Consider the following 22,328-nt stretch of genomic DNA (forward strand, 5'->3'; position numbering starts at 1 on the left):
GTAAAAAAAATACTGCGTCTTATTATTTGTCATCAAACTTTAGGAACATGTGAGTATAAACAAAATTGAGGTCGATTTTATAACATATTAGAGAAACAGACTTTAAAAAAACGAAGGTGTTGTTAGGTTTAATTATTCTCTTTTATGTACCTAAATATGTAAATAAAAAAAATAATATTAAAAGTATCAAATATATTTTTAATACAATGAACATTCATGTGAATTTAAATAAGAAGTTTGAAAAACGAGTTTAAGATTATTAAGAAATGCTAATTTATGACAAAGCATTTTTAATACTCAGCAAGTTTTGTAGGTTGGATATCATTTGTGAATTTCATCAGGGTTCCGAAATTACATTTTCAAATATGGAAATCTAGGATTACAAAAAAATTATGCAATTAAAGTATTAACAATATTAATCATTTAGTTTATTATTATAATAATAACTTCATGTTCAGTAAACAAAAATGTTGAAATTGGCTGAATATCCTACATGTTCAGTAAGCAGGCTGGCACAGCTTAAAATCATTTATTAAGTTTTGATTAAGTGACGTTTGAAATGAAACAGTGATTCAAGATTATTTTATTTATTGAACCTTAAATTGATACACTTCTTTTAAAGAGGTATAATTACTAAAATTAACACAGATTAACAATTCTGTAAATAAGACTTAATTTTTTTTTTGTAACAAAAATATTTATAATTTACTAACAGGTTACTTTTACTTAATTACAGAAAACATTGCTACAATAAAGTGAAAACATTATAGAATTATAGCAAAAAAAATATATATTAAGAAATGAATACTGTAACGTCCTTGATGTGTGACAGCTGTCTGCTGGTAATGCGATTAATGTGGTCACGTTTGTATATAACATATAAATATAATAATGAAAACAATAAACACAAAATTAAAGCTTGTCAAATCCACAAAAAAAAACCCATCCACTATTTGCGCTATAACTCACAGATCTTATATAGAAATCGAATTCATGACAGTCATAGCGTTAGTCATATTAATGACGTTTACATAGTGTTGCCAGGTTGCAAAATTATCAAGAAGCTTGTTATCTATTGAATATCTTATAATAATGGTGAATATAACCTCTACTGTCAATAATATAGAACTACTTCTACACACATAATAAATAGTAAAATTTTCTTACACACTAATAAATTTTGTATTGAGTTAAACAAAAATACTGCCCGTAGAATTAATATATATAAAACGTTAATTTTTTAAATCGTCACTAAAGAATACAGTACACCGAATATGAAAATAGGTTTGAATAAAATGATATCTAGCTTAAATTGGCATTCAAGGGCCTATGGAATAATAATAATTAACATGCCTGTGGCTTTACAGCAATGGCATTGTTAAAACGACTTAATCCAATGTACTACTAGACAAATATATTTTTTTTTATCGTATTTTTTTTTTATTATTATATGTTGAAACTACACATTCATTTATTTTAAATAAATTTTAAGATCAATCTAAATATTATTATTCTAAGAATAAATTTGAAATCTTCTATCTTAGAGGTTAGATAAGAGAAAAAATTTGTTGATTATCGATACATTTAAAATTTATTATAATGTGGATAAATATTTAATGAAAAATTCTTATTACACCTAAAGGCCCAACGCAACAGTTCCTTGGTTAAACCATCGACGTTTTATATCCGTCTTTTCCTTTATCTTACCTTCCGTACCTGGCCTTATTTTTTTTTTTTGCTTTGTTGAATAATATAAGTGACATTTAAAATTACATGAAAATGTGAAATTCCATTTAAATCTAATTATTTATAAATCCCAAATGACATTTCATATTTCACCTATTAGTTTTAGGAGTGCAAAAAAAAAAAAAAATTTGGATTTCATCAAATTCCAGCGGAAGAGAGCTCAACATAATGTACGGTTAGGATAAATTAATACAGCATTATAGTAAAATTAAAATACATTTGATTCAAATAAATACGGAGGTTGGTAAAAACGAAATAACAAAAAAAATCACTCTTCAATAAAGCTGTTCGTGTAGAGATCGCTTAAAACTAAAAAAAATATCAACTAGGAAGTAAATCATATTCACATAGAGTTCATGATGGTTATCTCGAACGTTCGACGGACAGCCGTCGAAGTCTTGGACGAGGCTGGCGTCTGAGGCGCTTCAAATCTCGTCCAATTCCACTTGAGGGTCGATCTCCTCAAGGAATTCCATTAGTTAATTGTCCGGTGTGTCCGCGCGCGGGGCATCCTGGGAGTGGCGGGCGCAGTTGTCTATGACGAGGCGCGCCAGGTCCTTTATCATGCTGTATGGACCGGGATGTTGCAGCAGAGCATTCAGCAGACGAAGCCCACCCTCAGCCTCCACCAAGCCGCAGTACTTGTCGGCTGAAATTTTTTTTACAAAAATTCTATCTAAGCTAATATTTTGACATGAAATATTTTGGCAAATATGGTTTTACTAGTTTTTGCCCGCAACTTCTCTAGGTGGACTATGAAATATGGTCCTTGAAGGAATGTATAGTAGTTTATCAGTTGTTTTTTTTTTTGTGAAAAAACAGCAAACCTTCACATATCTATACATCCTCCAAATTTCTCATTTAAAATATAAGGTGGATATTCAACAGATATATGTTTTGGAACTTATACATATATATCTTATAACGTCCGAGGAAATTTTCACTTTATATTATAAATAAAATTGTTTTGGCAAAAATTTATCAATTATTGAAAATTTAACTAATATTAGAAAAGAAAGCAGATGAATGGTGAATATAATATAAATTTTTAATTTGCTGTATAAGACGACTATTTAGAATATTAATTGAAATATTTTTCAAAACTATTTCACATGTATGAGAAATCAGTGTAAACGGATTACCAGTATTTTAATACCTACATACATCTTAAAACAAACGTTAAAATTTAGAATATATATATATATATATACACTAATATATTGAATTACTCATACAAAATATATAGGTATAATTAGTTCAAAAATAAAATCGAAATTTACTTACGTCAAGCCACCAGCGTAGGATTCTGAATCTGATATTAGTGTGATGAATTAGGAGGACAATTTTTAGTGAGACAGTTATTATTTTATAATGATAAAACTTACATTGTAATATTTTCATATCTTATACATCATTTCTCGAATTTTATTTTAGAAAACCTGTTTTGTAATTTAAAAAAATATATATATTAATAATTTTTTTTTTTTTTTTTTTATTGCAATAAATAAGGAGTCACAGAGCTCATTCGTAACAAACAGATAAAACAATTTTTTCTCAACCGAAAGATGTTTAAGAATTAATGTACGTATATGTAATTGATTTCTTAGGTAACGCCCGATATGTAACTTGTCTCGTTTGAATCTTTTATGACAAACAGTTTTTTTAGATAAATTTTTTAACGAATCATATGAATAATTTCATAAATAGATTAATTATCTGTGAATGCCATCAAGACAAACATAGAATACTTTTTATATCTATCCCTTTAGTAGAGAAGGAATTAACAATTTTAAACTTTTTCCCTAAAATAATATTAAATAGATCGGACTTAAATCGACTGCTTTACAAAAATCACTCAGTATTAATAAATTATTTGTATGAATTTTTTTTTTTCAAGTATTTTTATTAGTTATACTGAAAATTATAAAAGCCCTTTAACCCTCTACATCGTCGATTTTTCGCTTTAGGGAGAAACGAATCATATCTGCTTAAATAAAATAGACACGTGACGCCATCTACAGTCGTTATCGCGTAGTACCAAAATTTGTGTACTAAGCACTAAACATGGCAATTATTTATAACAATAAAGTCACGGCTTGATTTATTTTACAGTTTAATTAAAATCCGTTAAGTAATTCAGTATGGAACTGTGACTAATGTTTGGTAAATTTATTGGACTGGGAAAATTCATTGATTCCCTTGTATATTCTGTTAATATTGGACCGTAATCTGACTTCAAAACCACGTTATCAAAAAGTCGAACTATACATATATATATATGTATAAGGATTTATCTTGCTTTAAACTTCCAATTTTCTGCTGACTTAAATTTATATTTTCTAAACATTTATAGCCTGGCATTGTTAAAAACTATAATTTCTAATTAGCAAAGTATGAAATAGAAACGTTTCATTAAAAAAATCAAAAACTTTTATGACATCAGTCTAAATAACAATTATAGCTAAAAATTACTGAGAAAATTCGTAAAAAAAAACTTAATTTTAATAACACCGTAGCTGTTTGTAACTGCTAGAAACAAAATCATTCTCAATTACATAATTCGTTTCCATTCAATATATAATATTAATAATTTCTATATACTTTACTAGAGACTTGTTTCAGACACGATAGCTACATTGATTCCGTTTCCACTCAGACGAATATCTCAATATTTAGCACGTGATAACTAGTGCTATAAGACCGTACATACAAACTCATTCTACTTGACGTAACTTTTACATGTATAGGTACGATATACTTACGGTATACAGTTGTCAGGTTGGCCAACGCCCAAACAGCCCAGTGTTGGCACTGCGGCGTGTGATGAGCGTGGAGCAGACTGAGTATAGGTTCGAACGAACGATAATTAATATTCCGTTCAGCCCTGCGGTCCCAGCTCTCAACGGCTGTGGCGATACGTTCCAGTACAGCATCACGAGCTGGTTCGAACACAGTCCAAGCCTCGGGACCATCGGACGCCATGTGAGCTAGTACACCGGCCGCGTTGTAGCTCACCTGGTACAAATAAGTTACGTTGATGGTTATATAGGATTTCTGATAAAGTCGACCTGTTCCCGTTAAGGGCGTGTAGTTTAGTGTGTGTATATTTATAGGAAAAGAAAGGTGTAAATGATTTTTGCTGATATATTGATTAATCACCATATGTCTGGAACCATAAGGCGTAGAGAATTGAATATTATTAGGAATATTCCTCTCGCTAGTAGAGGGGTCAGTCGAGAACGGATTTTACGAAATTCCAGCCAAATATGGCGTTGCGAGGGTGTAAACAATGAAAATTACCTTTTGGAAAATATAGCTCTTAGGTGATTCACATTTCGTTGGGAACTTCTATATGTGACGTAGAAATTATCTATGAGTCAATTTTTTAATAACACATTCCCAATAATGACTGCGGGAGTGGGGGTTTAAAAAAGAAAAATTTTAATCTTCAAGTAATAGCTCCTAGAGTCCAATTTTGTTATGAATTTGTAAGTGATGTAAAAATAATTTAGAAAATTATTCTAGTATACAAAGGAGGTTGAGGGGGTGGATGATAACAATGAAAATTTTAAATGTCTTTATATTCTGCCACTTTGTGGGGTGGGGGTGGGGGTGGGGGGTTTGATATAGGTTAGTATATATATTTCGGTATAGGATATGCCATTTCAGGGCTTAATTTGCAAAATTTCATTCTTATTATCATTGATGTTGTATGCTACATGTCATGTGAACGTGTTGTTTCAGCTCACCTCAATACCATCACTGGAAGATTCGAGCAGTTCGTAGAATACAGTCAGGAACAATCTGTTCATGAGCTGTGGGCGGAGGGAGGGGACTTCAGCGACGTTCCCTAGAAGCCCCATCATGTTTCGTAGAAGCTCCTCCTTGTCGGGGAAACTCTGAAATTATATATTTTTTTAATCAAATTAACTTTAATTTTTTTAAATGTAATTTAACAAATCTCCTAATTCTCAACATAAGCTGTCTGTAAAGATCATAGGTCCCGTCTAACCTTCTGACGAAAAATGTTTGCGTTTTCATAATTTTGGGAAGTCCTAACAATGCTTGCTTCAATCGGATAAAATTGTTTAATTTGTACTTACAAATTAGAGTTAAATTGATTATGTGAATTAACTAACTTGACCTAAAATTCAGCTGGATTAAGATAAGATTTACGTCGAAGGTAATATACAAAAACAAATACGAAAGATTCAAATAGTGTTAATAATTTTTAAGTGTGAAATATAATTAAATATTTTATTCGACGGAAAAAGAAGGTATATTTTGTTATGGATAAAAAGCGTTATATCTCGTTTTCCAATAAATACTCAATAATTTAAAAAACACAGTAACTTTTATAATTTATAAAAAAAAATGTCTACTTCCTTGGTTTTATAATAAAGCACCTCAATTTTAAATCAACAATTCTGGTGTTAAAAAATATATCATAGTTTTTTAAAATATCGAGAAGCTTTTCGTAAATACACACTTTTAACGTTAAAACTATCCTCAAAATAGTAAAAAAACAAGCTATAAAACTAAACTTATAATTAGTATTTCCCTAACGAATACGGAAGTCCTTATTTAAATTTTTAACGAGGAAAATTTTTCCGTACATTGCCCACATGTATAACTTAACTTACAAGTCTTCTACAATTCAAAAGAGAAAAGAATTTTTACCATTTTCGACGGGAGAAAAAAAAAACACATTTTTATTAAGAATCTTACTATAGCTTGTTTTATAGGTCTCAATAAAACATACAGGAACGTGGACTTTAGTGATTGACACATGTAGTCAAAAGTTAATATTGTCCGGGAGTTTTAAGCTGAGCTTTGAATTTGTGTGAGTAGAGTCAGACAAAAACTATTAGAATTAAATTTTATTATTTTTTAATTAGATACATAAGTGGGAGAGCTATTCTAGAATTAAAATAAAATAAGCAAAGTTTGTTAAGGGCCAGGTGTAAATATTTTGTCATTAATGTCTTTAAAATAACAATTTAAACTACATAAAATATCTTTTACTTCGTTATTTAAATTTACATTTCAAGAATAAATAGAATACAAAGACTAAATATTAAGTACTAAATACCGTCACGCTGCTACCAGTACAAAGGATGAAGTGCGGAAGGTGCGGGGCCGAGTAAAAGCAGTATAAACTGGTACAAACGTAGAAAAGCGCGTGGTACGCACAAATTTGACATCACACCTACACTATTTGTGTCCACTCACATAAATACAAAGCTCAGCTTACGCCTCACGCACTATACCAAATTACTCTTTAAAATTCTGTATATTAAGAATCTTATTTGTGAAACTACCCACAATGGACTGGGCCAAAGCCCATTTTCATATAACCATTAATAATATTTACATTTCTTAATATGACGAGGTTGTTTAAAAAAAGTTAATAAATGTCCATCTCCCCAACAATAGTTTCTACAACGAGAGTCAAAATTTTGTTCTAAAATAATAAAGTTATAGGAAAACTTGAAAATCTTTGGGTTAAATAATATATGATATAACTAGCAAACCCGGCCCAACTTTGTACGGATACTTTACAGAAAATATATAATAGCCTCTGTCACTTCCAAAAGTATCTTGCGTTAAAATAGATTTAGAAGATTTCGAATTTCTTGCGAATAGACAGGCAGACAGACAGGCGGTGGCAGCAGAGGATTTTCTTTAGAAATATTTAAAGAAGATAAGCTTGGATACAGTTGTTGTGTTATCTTTTACATTATCCGATTGTGTTTTCCAAATTTTTTTTAAGTATTAAAATGAGTATAGACGGAGATTTATCTTTGGCATATAGATTTTATGTTATAAGCCATAGCGATTTTCACTTAATATATATAAAATATACATTTATTACACACTCAGTAATGGTCGGATTTATATATTTATACATACAAATCTTTTGAATTTATGACAGTTTGTACTCTGAATAAAAAAAATAGTGATAATATTTTGTAGATAGCATCGTCGGAAACGCTTTGATCTTGCGCCGGCGTAATTGTTCGTGGCCTCATTTCACTTGTATCTCAAAATATACGTCCTAAATTTATATGATAAAAGCAAAAATCGCATCAGTTTAATACGTGACGACACTGTTTCTTTATAAATTTTGAATATTTAATATGAAATAATTCAATTAAAAGTCACAATTGGAACATTCCAAAAATTAAAAAAATATATATTTATATTTGGAATTAAAATGTTCATCACTGTCTATTTTAATGACTATAGGTATGGGTTATGGGGGAGTAACTTCTAAATTTAATTCATATACAAACATACTTACTTTACCCCAATATATAAGTGGTACGAATAAATATAATTAATGACTTTAACGCAGCGTGTTGTTTTTCGAAGGAAAATATCTGAACCTATCGCCAAAGCGCCTGGACAGATTGAAACATTAACAACCCTTTACGGGTTATACATACGTATAATACACAGAATGACAGAATACAACGATATATGTTGAGTTCGGATGAAATCTAGTTTTTCCTGGTTCATCCAATGTTATATACTCGTAGAATAGGTAATTATAAAGAGACATACAACACAAGTTATTTCATCTAAAAATTATTTTATACCGACTAGGATATGCGCTCGTGCCTTTATCAAATCCGATTCGTTACTTCGAGTAAAATACGTTTTAATCTTCTTTATACCCTGTCCGGGGTCATTTGAGGTCAGGCTTTTCTTTGGCCTTCCTCTGCCCTTTAATCCACCAAAATCCACAGCCATATCTTACACATATGTATCAAGTAACAGTTATCATTGATATTGGATATTCAGTGACGAACAAATTTTAACTCTATCCATATTAACATAAAGTTGATATCTTTAAGAAAGTTATTAGTTTATACGTCGACAAGATTAAGATTTCTATTTAATTGTATTGTTTGTCCGTTATAATACTGACCTTGAGACAGGCGAGGAAGTACTCCATCCCGCGATTATCGAGGAACAGTTGACAGTTGTGAGGAGTCTCATCTGTGACGTTCCACATCGTAGACCAGGCTACTTCGAGAACATCGTCACAGATACGACGCTCAAGACGATCAGCGATCAGATTCAACATTTTCTATAAGAAAAAATAATCATACGTCATTATCGACTATGATATGAAGGCTATACTACAATAAACGCTACAGCCTATAACGGACTATTCGCTTAATTATATTTAATAAATATTATGAAAATATTAAACTATTTCAACCAAATAATATTTTATTCAAATAAGCGATAAGACCGGATTTGTTTAGACGTCACGTTGGCTAGCCACCTCGTTATACAAAATTGGCAACAGTGTGGCAGGACTAATGCGCAATTCAATGTCGCTGCGTGAAATTAAACAGCGATAGATATATAATGTATGTAAGCTGAGAAATTGTGACATTTTATGACAGAGACAAAGTCGTGATTATAAATGATGATAGCTGCCATGACACTTAGGATTAAAAAAAAAAAAAAAATTATTAAAAATAAAAACATCCAACTGCAACATAACATAAGAAGTTACTAGAAACATTGAATTAGATAGTCGCGAGGCAAATGTTCTGTATGTACATTATATACAAATTACATAAGCGTATATATATCTATAAGGTATATCAAATAAAAGCTATTTGAAATAACCATAAATGTACATAAAGGCTTAAAAAATATGTATTTTTATACATATTATACTGTCATAATAACATTACTACGTAATATTTTTAATTACTCATTATTTTAATAATCTTACTTTGTTATTGTAACTCTTGAAAAAATATTACCTCGAATATATAAACACATGTAAATGAGTTACGTCTTTTGTTACGATGCAACCGTAGAAGCTTCCAGCTAAAGCTTTATTTCGCCTATTAATACATTTTATAAGCAACTATCTAGTCCTGACATTATTTACATATAACAAAACTGCATACTTATTTGAAGCAACGCGCCACAATCAATCACATACAATTATTTTGATATCCTGATAAAATTAGATACATTGACCTGTTGGATAGATAACCTGATTTTTTTTTTTGAATGTACATATTATAATTCTGCGAAATTATGTTTTTGAAATTTTTGTCAAATATTATGGCCCTGCAATAGTCATTTATCCTTTATAATCACATTCGGATGTGTCATATATAGTCGAAGATTTTTGGATTCTCATTGCTACTCATTTATTAGATACTTTATGAATGTCATGTTTTTGAACGTATAAGTTGGATAATACATTGGCAAAATATTCCACGATCCAGTGCGAATGAAGCCATAGCATAAAAGAAAAGTTTGATAATATTTGACTGGTAACGTATCTATCAACATACATTTAAGTGAAAATTTATGCTGAGTAAGGATAAAAAATTAATTATTTATTTTTAATTAACATGAAATTTAATAGGGTCTTGAAACCAAAATACGTGGAAAAGCGATTGTTTACGTGTATTAATGGTTATAACTTTAGTGTTGTGTAATAAATAATATAACTTTTAACTTTTTTTTGTTCTAACAAAGATAGAACGAGTTACTGAAGAATTTCATCCGAAATCACATTCTTTTTGCCAATTTAAATTTTTTAGGTACTTCAAATCTGGTAAGGTTTCTTTTTGAGATGTAAAACCGCAAAGGTCGGAAAGTAAGTTCCAATGGTTTAAGAATGGCAAAGGTATGTATAACACAATCCTTACGTATTTAAATTAAATGATAACAATGTCCCTATTATATTCATAATGTTACCGTATAAAAAACAGTAACTATGTTTTTTTAACTTGTAGTGACAACAAGAATTGTGTTTTAAATTTTTTTTTCCGGGTTGGTTGGTAAAAATCAACCAGATGTAAAAATATTAAATTTAAAATTCGAATGTCTGTATGTAAATTAAATATATATTTACCTTACACCTATTGACATTTCTAGAACCTATATATTATTTAGTAAACTGAAGTGATAATTTTTATAAACTATACCTAATTTTAGCTCATAAAAAACAACACTTTTATTCAAACTTTACTTAAATAGTACTCTTCATTTCATCAACCAGGATATTTTATTCGAGTTCCAAATTTAAAATTAAAAAACATGTAACAATGTTTCTGAACAAGGCATTTAATTTAATTCTAAATAAATAATTTATAATTTCATTAAACAGATAAAAAAAAAATAAACAACAATTAAAAATTACTGTCAAGTTCGCACACAACCAATTATAATGACATAAGGAATTAATTGAATAAGAAAAAAGAAGCAGAAAAGTGGAAATAAAAAAAAAATGCCATCGCTAAGTAGGTACATGATTTTGCATATAATTCTTTATATTTATAAATTAATAATAATATAAGAAAAAAGAACAAAATGTACCTTAATGAATTTTCAGTTCTTAAGAACAAGTGCATTAAAAATAAAAGCAAAATAATATATTTATCGCTTACAGCTGTATTAATTTTGCAACCATGGATTTTAAGCGGTTTATAATTTGTTAGTCAGAATTTGATTAAAACATCGCTTACGCATCTATTCTTATAAGTTTTACTAATGTAACTTCAAATACGTGAACGTGACTACTAATTAGTGCAAGTTTAGAGCGCATTACAATTCAAGGTCATACAAAAGATCTGTATAATAAATTTTCCTTTATAAATGTCGCATATGCAGTAAATAAATCGGGAATCATTATATACATGCTATATATCTATTCATTTTAATAATTGAAATTATTACTTTAATATAAAATAAAAAAAAAAATTAAATTATACAGCATAAGCTAAAAAAAATTGTGAAACAGGATACGTCTATGCAATAGTATCAGATTTCTCTTGTATGAATTATATTTTGCTTTGCAAGTGACAAACAAAACAAAAATTGCTTAATAGTTATACATATGAAGCAATGGATTCGCGTTGCATAATAATATTTTATTCCATAATAAATAATATTTTAAACTTGCTTAAATTGGCTGAATAATAATAATAGTAACAACGCATATTGTACATATATTTATATATATATATACAATATTTTATCAAATCAATACGACGCATATATACAAATCGTATATAAAATTTGGGTAAACGTACTAAATAAAAGTCAGCAATACATTCAATGCCTCTATTAAAGTAACTCACCCCGATAGCTCCGTGGACTCCCAGAAAGCGTTTCTGAGTGCCATCGACCTGACAGGCGAGCGAATTTAGCAAATATATCGCTATACGTTGCACGAATCCCTCTTGATTGACGTCAGATACACCGTTCAGTAAAATCTGAACTACCCTCTCGTATTCAAACAACTGGAATTAAAATATATTATTTCAATGTTAATGATATATAATAAAAATGCGATATTTCATTAGGTTGTATTTTATTATGATTTCGATGAAATTTTACACTAGTGTAGCTTAGATGAAGAAAAGGCTGTACTTTACTTTAGCTCTAACGGGATTGTGTTTTGCTTGAAGTCGCACGACACGGACTAGATGTCGCTGCTGGTAGCCTAACATGTCTATTGTTTAAATACACTTCATACATTTCCCTCTAAGTCTAATTAAAAAAAAACACGCAGACGAAGTCGCGGGCAGAAACTAATATGGTATACAAATTGAATACTATTATATTTAATTATAGATTCGATACAAATACATATACTTAAGAATATAATAACAGATGACCTAGTAGTGAAGTGACTAATAGCACAACTAGAAATAGGTTCGTTCATTCTCATTGACTAGAACATAATAAAGATATTTTAACAGTTGCTCACCACATCATTGGGTATTTTGAATTGGCAGAGCGTGAGACAGCCATTCCTCATCATAGTATCATCGCCGAGGTGAGCTTCCATACCATCCAACAACACCTTGATGATACGCCGCTTCAGATGTATGCCGATACGAGATCTATCTTTCCCTTTTACTATATAAAATAGTGTTGCGCTGGAATCAAAGTTATTATTATTATATCAAACAAATAAAAAAATACTGACTATATTCATATTATAAGTTTGTTCTTATTGAATTACCTTCCAGATATCTGAATATGTTTCTCCAAGCAATGGGTCTCCATTGCTGTCAAGACGACATTCAAAGCACGTCCAACATATGAGTTATAGTGTTCAATACTGCGAAACATGTAGTATAAGTCGTTGAGGACACGAGTCAGCATTGCCGGTCTCTCCATGTACACAGAACCAGCTATCAGGATCTGCTCTTCATTTGCATCTCCAGTGATCTAAAATTTATATATAGAATTAATTTTGTATTCTAATTTAAATGTATTGTTATATTTATTATGGTAGTTATTATTGATCTGCGTCTGTAGATAACCGATGAAAAATGTAAAAGGGTTAATGAACTTTAAGACTGTAAAACTTTATATGAAACATTTACTAGAGTTTTGTGTATTTATAGTTAATTTTTCATAACATAAGAATATATAATAGTTAATTTAAGGATAGTCTAAAAATATTTGTATCAATAGTAGATTTCTTACACCCATGTTGTATATCAAATCTTATAAATGCAGACCTTTTGTCCATATACTACTGTTTAATTGTATGTTTTTGTAATGATGTATAATATTGATGAATAATTTCTAAGTGTATTTCGAATTAATGTTCTCATAGAATCCTTGAAATACTTACCACTTTGGCTGGTATGTCATGACGTTTGCATGCACCATGAAGAGTTCCATACAGGCCCAGAAATTCTAAAGGCCTATCAACTCTACTAACAAGGCCCGGTATATCACAACGGACATGTTCCAAGTCAGACATTCCATCAGTAGCAGCTGGAACAGCTGAGCCAGTGCCAGCCAAATTTGTCCCAGATATATCCAAATATTCCAAATTAGGCAAACTCGTCACCAACTTAGTCAATATTTCATTGGGGTTCATATATTTCCCATGTCTCTCATTTGGTTGGGATACATCCAAATGGCGTAGATTAGTCAATGTAGCAATCCAATCAATGATTTCCTTTGACCAAAGCACACTATGCAGAACAAGCGTTACTAAATTCTTTAATTCATGCAGAGCCCAGGTGGAACCGGCAGATGAGAATTCAGAAAGATCAAGATGTGTTAGATTATGCAGAGGTTTCAGAAGTAAAAGAGGAAAGATTGACATTCCTCGGCAATGTATAGACAAACGTTGCAGTTTGGGAGCATCAATGACAAATCTGCGTTGACGATACAGATTTTCATCTTGAGAAAGTGCATAAGTGAGTGGCCCAAACTTGAGAGAGACTAGATTTTCACTGTTGTTGCTAATGATGTCGAGAGAAGCTTGGGAAAGGTATTCGCATTGAATCAGCTCGACCTCGGAAGGCTTGTGCTCCATCAAGCAACGGAGACCTTCATCAGTAATGCGAGAATTACGCAATTTCACGCGGTTTAAACGCGTTCTGGTGCGGTCACGAAACATATTTGCAATGTTATCGTTAATTCGATACTTCTTCTGATAGGCCTCAAGTAGTCTTTCGCAGATTTCAGCAGGCAATATGATGTCATCTTTCAGTTGGCGCCATCGACTTTTTGGATCCAATTTGGTAATAACATTTAAGTTGGACACGATGTAGTCCATACTTATGTTAAACAAACTAGAAGGTGAACTGTCGTTCAAAGCAAACACATCAGGAAGTAGCGACATTCTGATTTATTTATGATTTCTCTCTTTAAGACATTATAAACAAAGCTTTGATATTTATAAGTTTATATAAACACTGAGTCTGTTATCACTGGCATAGACTCCATTTCATGAGTTTTACATTCTTGTTCAACAAGACGGACAAATAATGAAACAGTATTACATTCTATAGTCTCAGATTAAATGTGTTTTTCACAATCAAGGACAACTTCCGACACTTCAACCTGTAGTTAAGACGTGGATTCTAGTATTTTTGCTAAGTGATATAGCAAAATCCGAATACAGTAAATACACGTTCGATAGCCACGGCTGACAGTAGCGACTGACAAATATGTAGCTACTGAGAACTAAGAACCAACGTTACTACGCAAATCACACCCCTCCTCCAACAGTGTTGCTGGATGTAAAAGACTAAAACTTCCAAAATCCATAATCGAAGGTATAATTAAAACCTCTCTAAAGGAATTAAAATAAAATTATTTCATACTATAGTTAAAAAAAAATTGTAGGAATTTTAAATTTCAAATGGGTAATTTAAACTGCATTATAAATGAACAATTTTTTTTTGCATGTTTAAAAGCAAAAATAACTAAAAACTTCATAAATATCAAAAACGTAAGTGTTTACTGAGTGTGTTTTATATTTCGTAAAATATAAAGTAATACTAATTAATGCAAATAGATAAATAATATTTAATTTAGGCACGGGATTCATAATGTATTAAATACAAATATCAAATCCTAAACTTTTGTTTTGAATTATAAAGATAATTTCTGTGTACCCTTTATTTAAAAATTCGATTTTGTTTGGAGTTTTTAAAATATTAGGTAATCACTGACAGACACAATTCATTGTATCAATCATCGAGGTAATTTCTTCCAAAATCGAGAAAACCTATTAACTGGCAACATTGCTCCGAGCACAATTGGATCAATAATTTTGAACTCGTTTCAGTACATTCGTTATGGCAACATTGTACATCTTTGCACTAAAAAAATGCCTTAAAATATTGGCTCATAATAACTTGATTGATTGCATTAAAAATCTAGCGATCCATAATGTATTATCCACATGATTACTAAAAGATGACTACTTAAGATTTCTTAAATATACGACGCATAAGTAAAACCTCGAATAGTATTTTTAATTTAAGTCGAAAAAACGGAGAATACAAAACCAATTTTAAATAAGATACTTATTTTTTAATTTTAAAAGGTGCGGTTCGTAAGAAAAATAAAACGAATTAAGCGAAATAAAACTTAAAAACAAAAAAGAAATTTCAAAGGAATAATGAATATTTATAAAAAAGTTGAATACATAATAGACTTTTGAGCCGTAAACTTTTCACATTCTTTTAACAAATTGTTCTGTTTTTCTTTGAATGGAATCGTCTTTTGTAGGTTTCTGTATGTAAAACTTTGTTTACACAATTCATATTTATATTCATTCAACTGTGATATTTATAATAAGTGACTTGAATAACATAAATATAAGCCTTTTCAACTTATATGGTAACCATATCAAAAGACAATACGTATTGTATTATAGAGTTTCTACAGTTTAATGTATCGGTTTATATAACGTAAGAAAAGTACCTAATTAAAAAATCTCTAACCATTCACGTGTAGTACACCTCTTTTAAACAAGTTTTCTTTTTCTTTCTTTCTGCATGATTCTACAAAGGGTAATAAAAATACCTTATAATTTTTATATGTAAATACAATCTTAAATATTTAGTGGTTGAGTAATTTTTATCTATTGAAATTGATTAACTGACTTTTTTAAATAATTAACCATTAATAAACTATAAAAGGTTCATGATTCACAGTTGAAAATATTATATATATGTATGTAGGTAAGTACATGAATTGATTTATAACTTTTGTCACTTTTCCTTACAGGTATAGATATATGTATAACATAATTTTTTAAGCATGACCAGAAACACTTCAGAAAATTTAACTGTGACACTTCCATATAAATGAAACTTTTTAATAATCTCGTAACCAATTAATATCTTTTTAGAGAAGTAAAATGGATGAAACTTAATATCCTTTTCACAAAAAAAAATAATAAATGCGGATAACAAACAGATTATAAGTTTTGTTTACTTGAACAATGGAGCCAATGTTTTTCAAAAACATCAAGTACTTTAGGCAGTAGAAGCTAGTTTAATTAATTGGCCGGCTACGCTTTTATAAGAACATACGATATCAAGCCTGTATGTAACAAAGATCTATTCTCAATGACCTTATAACTTTGACATCGTTTTTGGCTCATATTGAAAGTAAATATATAGTTTTTTTTTCACAAAAAATCATTCATAATCAAATAATAATTAATATATATTTTTAATTCCGTTTTTATTATAAATGAAGTCAATATTTCGCTCCAGGCGCTTTGCTATCTACATATAAATAAAAGTTATAAAAATAAGTCTTTAAAATTATTTTAGCATTTATATTTGCTTCAGGCGCTCTAGAGAAACTGAAAACATTTAAAAATGTTTGTTTCAAAAATTTCGTAAGATTATTTTATAGAAATAATTTTAAATTTCTCGGTCGTAAGATTGATAATGTAGGTCGTACTCCATCTTTAGAAGGAATAGTAGATAGCTTTTTAAACGATCTCAACAAGGTAGATAGCCCACAAATCAGTAACGTTAAAAAAGCTTGAATCTACGATAAATACCTGACTTCACGTTTAAATTGGCATTTCCTCGTCTATGATTTTAATAAAACCCTTTTGTCAAAGTTAGATGCAGGCGTGATAAATATGTTGAAGTTGTGGCTCGGGCTCGCGCTAACGGCAAATTCATCGGCTTTATTCAGGGATCACAATAGTTTTGGGATGAGTCTAAAAAGGCCATCGGAGCTCTATAAGCACCTAAGAGTTTCCAAGAGACATATCCTGAGTAAATCCCATGATGAAGTCGTTACATCTTTTCCAAAATATAAAGATGCCCCAGAGCTAGATTCGCTACTTCAATTTCATAAGCAGTTTATCATAGGAGCACAAAATAACAATGTAGGGTTAGGATCAAGTAAGAGGGCTCAAGTACATATATATTTAAGTCTTTTATTCGGCAAGACAAGAATGATAGATATAAGATCCATGCAATGAGTTTAGAGATGCAGAATGACTGGTTAGACATAGGAGATTTTTGCATCCCATTAGAAACTTAGAAGTTGAAACTGCTAAGTATTTGTTGGTGGGATGTAAGGTTATAGCGGTCAGTACTCGCATCATCATGATAGGGTCCTGGAAATCATAGGTGAAGCGGTTAGTCTTTCAGTAGCCAGAGTGCAAAGGGAAATAACCGCAAACAAGCGATCAATAGGTTTTGTGAGAGAAGGCACTAGGGCTACAAAATCAAACGTCAAGCCTTACTCTATCATTAAAGCGGCTTCGGATTGGACTATAATGATGGATACGTATGAGAAACAATATAAAATCCCAGAGGATATTTGTGTGTCGTCCTCTAGACCAGACATATTTATGTATTTGCAAATTCTAAAGCGCGTTGTCATAATAGAGCTTAGGACAATGAATATTACGAGCTCACAAACGAACTCACTCGAAATAGGTTCGTCGTTGATTTGCACGCGGTAGAAGTGGGAATGAGAATTGTAAGGGCAAAATCTCTCTACAAGCTATTAAAAGTCTTGGGCATGTCCAGATTTAATATAAATTCATTGTTGGAACGTACTTCGAAGGCAGCCCCAGTAGGTTCTTTTCAAATTTAGTTAGGTAGAGAGAGGAGCTTTGACTGTGGACGTGAGTGTTTAACGCGCGTTAGATAGGGGCCCCTTAAACCTTCACCTGGGTCGCAAGTCCCAGGCACTGTTGAAACTCCTCCTCCTGCAACCCGATGGACCCGGAACCTGTACGGCGAATCCATTGAATGCTAAGAGGTTTCGTCTCATAGAATCACTTACTCATTTCTTCTTAGAGATCCAATTGTCGAGAAAATCGTTTTGTAATATTATTTCTTTAAAAATGTATAAATTTTAAAAGGTTTAAAATAATAATTTTGAATAAGGATGTTTCGACTGAGGAAGTAGAAAGTAGTTATATCGGGCCAAATGAGGGAGTCATTATTGGACACCGCTGACTCGGCACCTAGACTTGTTCTCAGGTCCATATTCCATTCTAAAAAATTGTACACGACACCCTTGTCGGTGGCCGTCTTTCTAATAATTAAAATAAGCAAGCATTGTTGTAATAAGAAGACCCTCTCGGGTAGGATTAGTGGTAACATTATAATATTGTATCAATATTAAGTCATTATGTAAGAGGCAGTCTAAGGAATTGGTTCTCTAATAATAAACCATTATATTTCAGTAAAATCTATTTTTAAACCCTTCGCCGTGCATAAAATTTGAGTAGGTTGTAAACAATTTAAAAAGATCATTAACGTAAATTGAATTATAAAAAATTGTGCTTTTAAGAACTGATTAGATTTAAATTTACGCTTCGATAAATTGATCAAAAATTATAAAACTTCTAGCTTATATTAAGATAGCAGTGTGTTCATTTATAGTGCTAAGAGGAATGAGGTGTTATCATTAGTGATTTAGTGCTCAATATGTAAAAAAAATGCATACTTTGATTCCTTTTTTTTTATCTAAACGGCTAGATTAATAAAAGCAAGCCGTTTTATGTTAGTTTTTTATGTATTAACATTATTCTTCCAAAATACGTTTTATTTGTTCATGTCTATCGAGTTAGTTTAATTGCTGCCTGTGATTTACTTGAAACGTAAAATAATAATTAAGCACTCGATTAATTGTATCCAGATTTTAAAAAATCTATAATTCCTTTACGTGCATAAAGCCATCAACGAGCAATAATTTTTATAGCTAGTTTAGAAATTATTTTATTTGGTCGAGCATTGAAACTTATGTTATAAAACCGGATTTGGTACTTTAAAAATATATATAAGTATATTTATTGTAGCACGTCACACTTTGGAAATTATAGAGGTGTTTATTTTGAACTACGCATTATATAAATACAACCACTAAACACATTATATAAATACGTCCGTCCTTTATTCAACCCCTGACGTAAAACGAATCAATCGTCACACAGTAACCAATACCGCTTTTTCAAATTGAAAGCTTCTTTTTAGCTTTTTTTTGTAGTAGTACTTAGATATGTTTGGTTAGTATCGGTCAAGCAGTAGAAAGTATCAGCTCTATTCTAATAAGTTGAAAGACGTTTTTGGCTTATGATAACTCGATAAAGTGCAACACTTCTGTCCGTACAATCGTTTAATAACTATTAACACGTAGAACTTTTTAAGAAATGTATGAAAAATAAATATTGGTAAACAACTATGTGATTCAAAAGTAATATTTTATTTGAAAAATACTATAGAGAGTATGTAAGCTAAATGCAAGTAGATTTTGTTTGTTTGTTGGTTTTGTTTTTGTTTGTTTTTTTTTTGTTAAATAGTAGTTTACCTCTAATACCATACTTCATTGCTTATTTAAATTATATTGGATTTATATTTGATTGGATTTGTTCAGATTAAGTGTCTTCTTCTTGAAGCACTATTTACAGAATGGCACCCAGCTCCTCGTATTCAGGTAAAAAAGGACAATGCAATTTGGTAGAAAGGGGAGGTGCAGTGAGCCATCTAACCATGTAACTTTTAGTTATTTTTATTTACAAAAATTTTGATGTTAACTCATAAAATAAAGGTAGTATAAGACATGCAGACGTTCTATGCTGATTGCGCCAGTCCATCACTCAGAAGATTAGCTAAAACAGAATTTAAAACAGAATCTGGCAAAAATGATCATATTCACACAGACATAACAGGAAGTATAACAATATACGAGCATGGTGACAGTGAACAATAAAGTTTAGATAACTTTTTTAATTAATAAGGTCGTCTTCACTCTAACATAAGGTTGTCCCCATTCTTACATGTAACAAGTATAGAAATCAAAAGAGTCTCCTTTTTTTGGAGGATCGTCGAAGGGAGGCCTTAAAGCTGTTCTTCTGCATATTTTAAATGCCTGCCTCTAGGAGTTGGATAGATTCCAGCCCTCTTCTCTATTGAATTTGGGATGTTCTTTAATTTCAATAGCCTCTCGGATTAACCTCGGTATATACCTGTCTTCATGAGCGAGGATTAGTGGTTTATCAAACCGAATGTAATGGCCTGGCTTGTCTGATATTTTTGATGTCTGAGATCCTTCATCCTTATATCGATGCTCCTCTTTATCTGTCCAATGTATGACAAGCCACCATCGAGTTTGCATACGCCTGCTTGTTGTAAAGGATTGGTACTCTTGGTAGGTCTCAACAATTAGCACACTTTCTTGTGTGGTTTGTATATAGTTTTGATCGAAACCTTCTTCAAGATTTTGCGTATTCTGTCAGTTACTCCCGTCACATATGGTAATATCGTAGGTTGTCGTTCAACTGGGGTGTCGTTCAAGTGGTTCTTGCGATGCTGGCGAGGCACGGGAAGGTTGTGAGAGTATGTTTTACATGCTGCTTCTCGGCCTCTAGATGGTCAGCGTCACAAAGGAGTTGGGCTCTCTATAACAAAGATTTGCCAACGGTAGTTAACTGGATAGGCTCCTCCTTGCTCCCCTCCAATAAAACCTTTTGTACATAAACTTTATGTAGATGACACCTTCACAATAATAAATTAAAATAAAACATCTGCTTTTCTGAACCACCTTAATTCTTTTATTTCATTCGTTCAGATTCAGACGCGGATGAGTTGACACTATCGTATTTTGCTGCAGGCTTAGAAAAGGTGCGTTTGAAAAATTTACTAAATCCAAAACAAATGTCGTGAATATTGCTAAACTATGTCCCTGATAGGATCATAGTATTAAGATATTCTCCTCTTTTATCGCGTAGACCACCTAAAATACCTGTGGTACCACCAAAAATATTTGAGTTTTTCTTGATTGAGTCTTGAATTTTTTCCTTATACGAAATTAAGCATTGAGATTGTAAGATTTTCTGTCGGTGACGTAAATGATAAAACTCATCATAGTCTCTTTTTCCAATTTTTATGAGCTGGATTTTGTTTTTAATTATATTAATTAAAAAGGTCTACTGTACCATATATGATATCGTAGTGTATTAGGAACTTTAATCTGTGATATACAAGTTTTTATTAGGGTATTTATTTTTTTATAAAAATTATAAACAACATTGTCTATCGAATCTCTGTTTCAAATAGTAAGCTACTGTATATGTGCCAATGCTTCATTAACCACAATGTGGTTATCGTGGTCATCGTGAGAACGCTTAACAAGAATAGGTATGGTACTAAACATTAAATCTAATGTTTTCCCAGTGTCATTTCTTACTCCATTATATTGTATTAAATTGTTCAGACTGCAAAAGCTGAGGAATTTTGATGTAGTCTTTTGCAGAAGAACAATTCTCTGGCTATTTTGTACAGGAGTCGAATCATTCCATTGAAAGTTGGATAGGCTGAAATCGCCTGATATAATAAAGTTGTCAAAAGGTTTTAATTTAAGAAAATTATTACGGGACCTTTCTGCTGCTTCAATACGTTTTTCGTGTAGAGCGTCAGGAGGAATGTAAAAACTTCAATATGAAGATCACCATAGCCATGGAATACTCGAGACAGTATTGTAACCCAAATAACTTCAACCCCTACACAAGTCCAGTCGGTCCTTTCTTGCGCTTTTAAAAACTTTAATTTAGCCTACTTTCTGTCACTAATATTATATCATATTCATTAGCCAAAATATTTCGATGTAATTCTTCTGTCTTAGTGCGAAGATGACGTACATTTTGGTAAAATAATAAAAGTGAATTAGTCATTATTAATTACGTTAAAAATATAAAAAGTATATATTGTATTTAAAAAGTACGTTTAGTTAACAAACGATTGAAAATGTGGAAAAATTATAGGTGATTACGAATTGTAAAT

The 22,328-nt window shown here is 31.0% G+C and overlaps 1 protein-coding gene across 1 annotated transcript; it reads right to left on the reverse strand.

Annotated features, from left to right (window-relative positions):
- Positions 1 to 571: 571 nt before the first annotated feature.
- On the reverse strand, positions 572 to 14,750 carry LOC116777139 (protein zer-1 homolog). Its single transcript, XM_032670519.2, has 8 exons — positions 13,388 to 14,750; positions 12,767 to 12,975; positions 12,509 to 12,680; positions 11,877 to 12,038; positions 8,681 to 8,842; positions 5,496 to 5,645; positions 4,509 to 4,761; positions 572 to 2,395 (listed from the first exon to the last, which is right to left on the reverse strand). The coding sequence occupies exons 1-8, from the start codon at positions 14,390 to 14,392 to the stop codon at positions 2,226 to 2,228; spliced, it is 2,283 nt and encodes a 760-aa protein (XP_032526410.2). The 5' UTR covers positions 14,393 to 14,750; the 3' UTR covers positions 572 to 2,225.
- Positions 14,751 to 22,328: the final 7,578 nt, after the last annotated feature.

This window comes from Danaus plexippus, chromosome Z, assembly GCF_018135715.1.
Source record: "Danaus plexippus chromosome Z, MEX_DaPlex, whole genome shotgun sequence".
NCBI classification, from domain to species: domain Eukaryota; kingdom Metazoa; phylum Arthropoda; class Insecta; order Lepidoptera; family Nymphalidae; genus Danaus; species Danaus plexippus.